General features: G+C 38.1%; 1 protein-coding gene across 4 annotated transcripts in view; it reads left to right on the top strand.

Moving 5' to 3' along the window:
• The window catches only part of ARHGEF4 (Rho guanine nucleotide exchange factor 4), a 230,301-nt gene that overhangs the window by 107,870 nt on the left and 112,529 nt on the right, over window positions 1-9,902 (top strand). Inside the window, exon 3 of one of the 4 annotated variants that reach the window (XM_081814680.1) lies at window positions 3,636-3,929. The exons of the other annotated variants lie outside the window; for them this stretch is intronic. Within the exon in view, the coding sequence (XP_081670806.1) occupies window positions 3,636-3,929 (294 nt within the window). The remainder of the gene's footprint in view (window positions 1-3,635; window positions 3,930-9,902) is intronic. 4 annotated transcript variants of the gene reach the window in all.

Below are 9,902 nucleotides of genomic sequence, written 5' to 3'. Positions count from 1 at the left end.
ATGGCAAGATCTCATTCCTTTTGATGGCTGCATAATATTCCATTGTATATATATACCACATCTTCTTTATCCATTCATCTGTCGATGGACATTTGATGGATTTTTTATGGTTATCTATATATAGTATCATTTTGTCTGCAAATTGTGACAGTTTTACTTCTTCCTTACTAATTTGAATGCTTTTATTTCTTCTTGTCTGATTGTTGCATATTTTAACCATTTTTAAGGGTACATCTGATGGTAAAAAATTCCCTGTTTTCCTTTCTCTGAAATTGTCTTGATTTTTCCTTTATTCCTGAAGAATATTTTCACTGCATATAGAATTCTTCATTAACCATTGTTTTCTTTAAAAACAACACTTGAAAAATGTTGTACCTCTTCTTTCTGGCCTCCGTGGTTTCTGATGATGTCATTTAAATTGCTTTTTCCTTACAAGGACGTTGTCTTTTCTATCTTACTGCTTTCTGCCTTGCTTGTGCTGGCCAATGAAATGTCTGATATTAAACAGAGAGATATTTGGAAAGCATCTTGTTCATTTGTGGATAACAAGTTTATTTTACAAGGATGCAAACTGAATAAACCTAATCTGTACTGCCCAATACTACAAGGAGAATTACAGATTTATACCAGAAATTTCCCCAAATAAAAATTTTAAGATTCTTCAAAATAAAAATGAAAAATCAGAGAATGAGTTTAATGCTGTGCATGTTTATAGTGAAATGCTGAAGTAGGACCTGAAAACATGTCATTCCAGACAGATAAGACTGTATTACCACCACAGCCCTCTCAGTCCTGTCTACTTATTAATAAAAACAGCAGTGTTGGCTACCGTATATTGATGCAGCATATATGTGACAGGCATTATGCTAAGTGCTATATGTATACTCTCTCATTTAATTCTGATAACTTTTCTGAGAGGTATTAGTATTCCCATTTTAGGTAGAGAAATAGAGAGGGAGTTAAGGAAGGTTGCCCAAAGCCACACTGCTGCTAAGAGCCACAGCCAGGATTCAAACTCAGCTTATGTAACCCCACAGTCTGCTCCCTGACCCCCCACCCTAGGATGCATGAGGAGCACAGAACAGCCTGATCTGCCTTGCCTCTCTCTTACTTTCCTGTCTCTCTAGTACAGCGATTCTCAAACTACCCTTGCAACATAATCCCTAGAGGGCATTATAAACAGATTGCTGGCCCCACCCCCAGAACTTCTAATTCAGAAAAGTCTTGATTGGGCTTGAAAATGTGTACTTCCAGCAGGTTCCCAAAGTATGAGTTATCCATTGCTGCATGACCAGCCTGACTTAGCTGGGTGCCTTTGGCTCAGAGTCTTTCTCAAGGCTGTAGTCAGTGTTTTGGCAATGGCAGCACTTATCTCAAGGCTGGATTGCAGGACTTGCTTCCATGCTTGCTCTGTGACAGGTCACAGATCCCTGCTGGCTGTTGGCTAGAGACATCGGTTTCCTGCCACATGAGCCTCTCCATAACACTCTTCACAGTGTGTCATTTGGCTTCCTGCAAAGCAAGGGGAATCCATGAGAGGCCCCCCCAAAATGAAGCCACAGCCTTTCTATAACATAATCTCAAAAGTGGCATCCCATCCCTTCTGCCATATTCTGTTCATTAGAAGTGAGTCACTAAGTCCAGCCCACTCTCAAGAAGAGAGGCTCAGACAAGGGCCTGCACCAACAAGGTGAGGTCTTTGGGGATCATCTTAGAGGCTGCTCACCATACTGGGTGCTGCTGCTTGTCTAGGGCCACACTTTGCAAACTGCCACTCTAATTAATGGCCTCAGAACAAGACCATTTTTCCTGAGAGCAAAGCTCTTTGGTAAGTAAATGGATATATGACTCTAGCAGGCTCCCAAGGTAGGAAAAGGGGTGGGAGGGGAGTTAACTCTTTTCTATTGAGCATACAGAAAAAACCAAGGTAAATTTCGCACTTAGAACACTCAGTCTCCAGCCAGCATTCTCTCTAACGGCCCAGAACCAAGCTATGAAAGTGCTAATGTTCTAAAGTTACGTTGAAAGAAAAGTTGAGGATAAAGCTGTCCTGGTGGCATGAAGAGACCCCAGCCAACAACTCAGGTACAGGCTGATAGAAGGCTAGGGAGTGGTGTGATGCAAAAGTCCAAGTTGCCTTCTAACTTGAAAATAAGTGAGCTCATCTTTAGTGGCAGTAAGTTGCATTCTTGTGGAAGTGCCAGTATCAGTTTGCTTGCCTTCCTTTCAGAAGGCTTAATGTCATTTACTTGCTGAATGGCATTAGGAGGACCCACCTTATTTATCTAATGTAAGTAGTGCATAAAAGTAAGTGTAAAGGGCATAAAAGGGAGCCTTGCATAGAGATGTACTCAGTTAACATCCATTTCTTTTGGGGGGACTTTGAGAGTTATAAAAGAGTCTGAGGTATTGTCCTTGCTTATTATGGAGTCATTCTGTCTACCTATGAAACAACAGGAATTTATACAATGTAGAATAGTGAATGGACATGGGGTTTAGAATCACAATATAATGACACACAGAGCTGTGTGAACTCAGGCAATCGCTGAAGCTTTCCAAGACTCTATCTGTAGGATAATACACCAGCTGTTTCTAACCCACAGTGGAGTTGGGGAGAGAAAACTAAATGAAAACACTTTTTAAACTTAGAGCAATATTTGGGAGCTGAAAAACCAAAATGAACAGTGATTTTTAAACCTTGGGTGCATATTAGAATCACCTGGAGAACTTTGAAAAGTCCGAGTTCCCAGGCTGTACCCCAAAACCATAAGAAACAATTATGCTTCCCCATCCTCCTCCTCTACGTTCTTTTCTCTCCCCATGGGAGTGTGTGCATACATACATATATATACATATGTATATGTATACATTATTTAAGGCAGACTCTTAAAATAGTTAAAAGAAATTTCACCTTTGTTTCCACCATTATTTTATATTATTTATACACAAAGTATTGGGGATGACATTCCAAAGAAGTGTTGTGAAAGAGGTGTCCTCCAGGGTGGGGTGGGGGCGGGGGTCATGGGACTTGAAGAACACCTGTGAACAAAAGAGCTTCATTTCCCTGCCTGTGGGTTGATTAGAACAGAAAGGATGGCCATGTCAACACAAATCTGAAGTATTCTGTTAGGAGGGACAGATTTTACTTTGAATTCAGTTACGGTGTCTGAGTGGATAACTAAACTGAGACAAAGTGAGGGTAGCACAGGTAAGGTGCAGCTGTGTGTACATTGAGTTAATGTCTGTGCCAAGAAAGAAGTAAGAAGTGCCTGAGTGTGTTTGTGTTCAAATTCTGTTCTCAGGGGATATTGTTTAAGCAGGAGCTTTTGCCCCAACTATTGACCTTTAAAAAGTTTCTAATGAGCAGGCCAAGTTCAGTGATTATTTTCAAGACTTTGTTTGATCAAGGTAGAAGACTTGATTTTTTGAAATAGTCTTGAAAGTGTAGATTTTAACAGAAACAAGATTTGTTTTATTCCTGATCTTCACATTTTCCAAAATTACTGTGAACAGAGTATTTCACTGGAATCTGTATTTTGGGGATTAACCAAAAGATGGGGTAATACCCAAAAAAAAAAACTGAGCAGAAAAAGGACACTGTGCCCAGTTGATATGTTCTCCTCTCTGCTCTCCAGAACCACATGTGGTGGGAAGAACAAGGCATGAAGCCCAGTTGCTCCCACAGTCAGAAAGCTTTTCACATAGAGCCATTCTCTACCACTGAGAGGGTGGCATGGACCCTCCCCTCCGTCTCTGCAGAGGATGTCCCCAGGGAGACTCCTTCACAACCCAGGAGCATCATTCCTCGGCACCCACGCATCAGTTTAGATGACCTGTGGCTGGAGAAGACGCAGAGAAGGAGGTTGAAGAAGCAGGTCCAGGTTGAAAGGAAGATGCACAAGGGAATAGCACATAAAGATGGAATCCATGCAGCTGTTCACATGCCATGTGTCATCAGACTTGGCCTGCTATCCCCTCTTCCTCTGCAGCTGCTTGCATTTCCTGAGCTCTCCCCTGACTCTGTCCTATGCTATAGCTTGTTACCCTTGGGCCCTCTGGATACAGCACTATGATGCCCCTCTCCAGCCCCTCCACCCCAGCACAGCCTGCAGGAGAGACTTTTCATAGTGGCATGTCCCAGAGCCAAAGGTTATGGCTCCTCTTCCCTCGCTGCAGTGTGTCTGTACCTGTGTCCAGCCCTTTGCAAGGTATTGGAGCAGAACTGAAGAAGGCAGGGCCAGCCCTCAAGCCTTTCTGTAGTAATTACCATTTACTGAGGACCTAGTCTGTGTCAAGCACTGTGTTAGACACTGAGCAGTATTAGCTCTATTATTAATAGAGGAGCATGACATTCTGATATAATATTTTTAATTAAGTTAATTAAAATTATATTATGTCAATTAAATGTTGTCTCTAGGGACATTTTGACACCATGATTTTTGCATGAAACTGTGAGCCTATTAAAAAATGACTTAATAGTGCATACACCATACCTTTTATCCAATCCCAGACTCTGTTTCTTCTTCTTTTCCTTTATGAAATAGCAGGTTTATACACATCCCTGAGTCTCCCTCATCTATGAAAGCCACCTTTTTTTAAATAAGATGAAATTCACATAACATAAAATTAACCATGTTAAAGTATACAATTCAGTGGCCTTTAGTAGATTCACAGGTTTTGCAAGCATCACCTCTATGTAGTTCCAAGACATTTTCATCATCTCAAAAGAAAACCTCATACCCATTAAGCACTCACTACCCATTTCACTTCCCCAGACCTGGCAAACACTAATCTACTTTCTGTCCCTGTGGATTTACCTACTCAGATATTTCATATAAGTGGAATCATATAATATATGACCTTTTGGGTCTGGCTTCTTTCACTTAGCATAATCTTTTTGAAATTCATCTATGTTATAGCATATATCAGTACTTCATTCCTTTTTAGGACTGAATAATATTCCATTGTATGGATATATTTGTTTGATTTCATTTATCCATTCATCCATTGATAGACATTTGGGTTGTCTCCACCTTTTGGCTATTGTAAATAGTGCTGTCAGGAACACTTGTGTACAAACGTTTGTTTGAATACATGTTTTCTATTCTTTTGGGTATACATCTAGAAGTGGAATTGCTGGGACATACGGCAATTCTATGATTAGCTTTTTGAGGAATTACCAAGCTGTTTTCTATACTGTTCACACCATTTAAATTTTTACCAGCAATGTATGAGGGTTGCAAGTTCTCCACATCTTCACCAATAGTTGTTTTCTGTCTTGTATTGTTTTGTTTAAATTATACCACCTAGTGGACCTGAATGGTACCTCATTGTGGTTTGATTTGCATTTTCCTAATGACTAATGTTGAACATATCTTCATATACTTGTTGGACATTTGTATATCTTCTTTGGAAAAATGTCTATTCAAGTTATTTGCCCATTTTGTAGTTGGGTTGTCTTTTTGTTGTTGAGTTGTAAGGATTTTTTATATATGTGGATACTAGCCCCTTATTGGATTAATGATTTGCAGATATTTCCCCCCATCTGTAGGTTGTCTTTCACTTTCTTGATAGTGTCTACTGATGCACAAAAGTACTTAATTTGATATAACCCAATTTGCCTATTTTTTCTTTTGTTCTTGTGAATTTAATGTCATGTCTAAGAATCCATTACCAAATCCAAGGTTATGAACATTTACTTCTGTGCTTTCCTCTAAGAGTTTTTATAACTCTTGCTCTTACATTTGAGTTTTTTAATTATTTTGAAACTTTTTTGTGTGTTTTGTGTGAGGTTGAGGTCCAACTTCAATTTTTTCTATGAGAATATCTTGTTGTATCAGCAACATTCATTTGTTGAAGAAACTATCCTTTCCCTCACTGAATGGTCTTGGCACGCTTGTAAAAAAAAAAAATCAAATGACCTTAGATATATAGATTCATTTCTGGGGTCTCAATTCTGTTCCATTGGTCTGTATATCTATGCTTATGCCAGTACCACATTATTTTAATTACTGTAGTTTTGTATTAAGTTTGGAAGTTGGGATGTATGAGTTCTCTTTGCTACTTATATATATGGTATGGAAGGCTGTTGGGATTTTGTTAAGATTACAGTCACTAAATCCGGGGGCGCCTGCGTGGCTCCAAAGATTACACTAAATCCATAGATCACTTTGGAGAGTATTGCCATCTTAACAATATTAAATTTGAATCCATGAACACAGGTTTTTGTTCTGTTTTTTAGGAGTCCTTTAACTGCTTTTAGCAATTTTTTATAGTTTTCAATGTAGAAGTCTTACACCTCATTGGTTAAAATATTTCTTAAGTATTTTTTTCAAATTTTTAATTGACATATAGCTGACATACAGTATTAGTTTCAGATGGACAACATAGTGATTCGAGAGTTATATATATTATAAAATGCTCACCACAATGAGTGTAGTCATCATCTGTCATCATACAAGATTAGTGCAATATTATTGACGGTATTCCCTGTGCTGTACTTTTCATCCCCATTTCTTATTTATTTTATACCTGGATGTCTGTAGCTCTTGATCTCCTTCACTTATTTTGCCCACCAGTCCCCCTCCCCTCTGGCAACCACCAGTTTGTTCTCTGTTTCTGCTTTTTGTTTGTTTGTGTTTGTTCATTTCTTTTGATTTTTAGATTTCACATATAAGTGAAATAGTATGGATTTTTTTGATTTCAGTCTTTTTTGTGGCTGAGTAATGTTCTATTGTGTATATATATATGTAAATATATCACATCTTTATACATTCATCTATTGATAGACACTTAGGTTGCTTCCATATCTTGGCTATTGTAAATAATACTACAATAAACTAAGGGGTGCATATATCTTTGATTTAGTGTTTTTGTTTTCTTCGGGTAATACCTAATAGTGGAATTACTAGATTGTATGGTATTTCTATTTAGTTTTTTGAGGATTCTCCATACTGTCTTCTATGGTGCTTGCATCAACTTACATTCCCACTAACAGAGCACAAGTGTTCCCTTTTTTCTACATCCTAGCCAATACTTTTTATTTGTTGTCTTTTTGATAGTAACCATTCTGACAGGTGACAGATACCTCACTGTGACAGATACCTCACTGTGGTTTTGATTTGCATTTCCCTGACAATTAGTGATGTTGAGAATCTTTTCACATGTCTGTTGGCCATCTGTGTGTCTTCTTTGGAAAAATGTATATTTGGGTCCTCTGCCTAGGGTATATATTTGGAAATATATATATCTCACATCTTTATACATTCATCTATTGAGAGACACTTAGGTTGCTTCCATATCATGGCTATTGTAAATAATACTACAATTTATTTTATGAGGTCCTTCATAAAATAAATTGGAAAGTATTCTCTCCTCATCTACATTCTTTTTTTTTTAAAGATTTTTTTAAAATTTATTTATTTGAGACAGAGAGATACAGAGAGAGAGAGAGAGCATGAGCAGGGGGAGGTGCAGAGGGAGAGGGAGAAGCAGGCTCTCTGCTGAGCAGGGAGCCCGATGTGGGACTTGATCCCAGGGCGCTGGGATCATGACCTGAGCTGAAGGCAGAGGCTTAACCATCTGAGCCACCCAGGTGCCCTATATTCTTGAAAAGATTGATGAAATTGATTTTCTTTGTTCTGAAGTCTACCTTGATATTAATATATGCACTTCTTTTTTTGATTTATGTTTACATATACTTTTTACTTTCAACCTGTCATTAATTTGAAGTGAATTTCTTGTAAGAAACAATGTTGGATGTTTTTTTATCCATTATGCTTATCTCTTTTAATTGGTGTATTTGGCCATTGACATTTGAAATAATTACTGTGTTAGGGCTTCAGTCTGTCATTTTATTACTAGTTTCCTGATTCTTTCTCCTGTTTTCCAGTACTCTTTTCTTACTTTTCTGTCAGTTACATGAACATTTTTTAGGATTCCATCATAATTTACTTGTAGTATTTTTTTTAAAGATTTTATTTATTTATTTGTCAGAGAGACAGAACACAAGCAGGGGGAGAGGCAGGCAGAGGGAGAAGCAGGCTCCCCGCCGAGCAAGGAGCCCGATGTGGGACTCGATCCCAGGACCCTGGGATCATGACCTGAGCTGAAGGCAGTCGCTTAACCGACTGAGCCACCCAGGCATCCCATATTTGTAGTATTTTTTTAAAGATTTATTTATTTATTTGAGAGAGAGAGAGAGAACTTGTATGTGAGAGTTGGGAGAGGGGCCGAGGGAGACAATCTCAAGCAGGCTCCCTGCTGAGTGCGGAGCCTAACATGGGGCTTGATCTCACCAGTCATGAGATCATGACCTGTGCCAAACCAAGAGTCAGACGCTTAACCAACTGAGCCACCCAGGTGTCTCTCTGATATTTTTGAATATATGGTTCTGTATGGTTTTCTCAGTGGTTGCTAAAAGTATCATTGTATACATACATAACTAATCATTGTGTACTGTTATCAACATTTTATCACTTCCAATGAATCTTACTTCCACTGAAGTTCATTTACCCTCCCACTTATAAAATATAATTGTCTAAAGTGTTTTCTCTATATACATTGAGCACCATATCAAAGGTTTTTATATTTTTTTTAGTCATCAAAAATGATTTGACATTCACGAGAAGTAGGATAGTTTATTACATTTATCCTAATTTTTACCCATGCCATTGTTCTTTCTTTATGAAAGTCCAGACTTTGTTTGTCATCATTTCCTTTCTCTTTAGAGAACTTCCTTTAGCTACCCTTTAAGGGTAAATTTGCCAACAATAAATCTTTTACTTTTCCTTCAACTAAAAATGTCTTTATTTTCCCTTCATCCTGAAGGAAAAAAAAATATAGGTTTGGCAGTTGACAGTTCTTTTCTTTCAGTACTTAAAATGTGTTGGGCCACTTCCTTCTGGCCTACATGGCTTCAGATGACAAACCCATTGTCTTTAGAATTGGTGTAACCATATAAGTAATGCCTCTTTGCTCTCTGGTTGCTTTCAGGCTGTTGTTGTTGTTGTTGTTGTTGTTGTTTTATTCTTCACTTTTCAGAGGCTTAACTATGATGTGTCTTAGAAATCATTTCTTTGGGTTTACCCTATTTGGGGTCCACTCAGTGTCTTAGTTAGCTTGGGCTGCTATAACATAATACCACAGACTAGGTTGCTTAAAGAACAAACATTTATTTCTCACAGTTCTGGAGGCCAGAGGTCCAAGATCAAAGTGCTGGATGATTCAGGGTCTAATGGGAGCCTGCTCCCTGTTTTGAGATGGCTTCTTGCTATATCCTCATATGGCAGAAAGAAAGATCATCTCTCTTGTGTCTTTTCTTATTAGGGCGCTAATCCCATTTATGAGTGCTACACCTTCTATTACCTTCAGATACCATCACACTGGGGATGAGGGCTTCAACATGAATTGAGAGGGAACACAAACGTTCAGTTTAATAGCACTAAGTGTTTTTGAATTCATAGTTTTATATCTTTCACCAAATGCACCAAATTTGGCAAGTGTTCAGCCATTATTTTATTAAATATTGTTTCAGTCCCATTTCTCTCTCTTCTCCCTCTAAGACTCTGCTCTTTTGTTATTAGCCCACAGATCTCTGGGGTTCTGTTTATTTTGTTTCAGTCTATTTTCTCTGTTGTTCAGAATGAGCAAATTCTACTGATCTGTCTTCAGGTTCAATGATTTTATCTATCCTCTGTCATCTCCACTCTACTACTGAGCCTATCAATTTTTTGTAACCTAGCAGGGTTTTTGTATCAGTATTGATACCTGTTTGGTTCTTTTTTTATTTGTTTCAAGAAAATGTGTAACTGACTATTCAAGTACTTTTATAATGATTGCTTTATATTGTCAGATAATCCAGAATCTGATTCATCTCAGTGTTGATATGTTGTCTTTTTTCA

This window comes from Leptonychotes weddellii, chromosome 3 (assembly GCF_054177405.1).
Source record: "Leptonychotes weddellii isolate Sample4059 chromosome 3, ASM5417740v2, whole genome shotgun sequence".
Classification (NCBI taxonomy): domain Eukaryota; kingdom Metazoa; phylum Chordata; class Mammalia; order Carnivora; family Phocidae; genus Leptonychotes; species Leptonychotes weddellii.
Note: the sequence above shows the minus strand (reverse complement) of the source record. Positions and strands in the feature narration are given on the sequence as shown.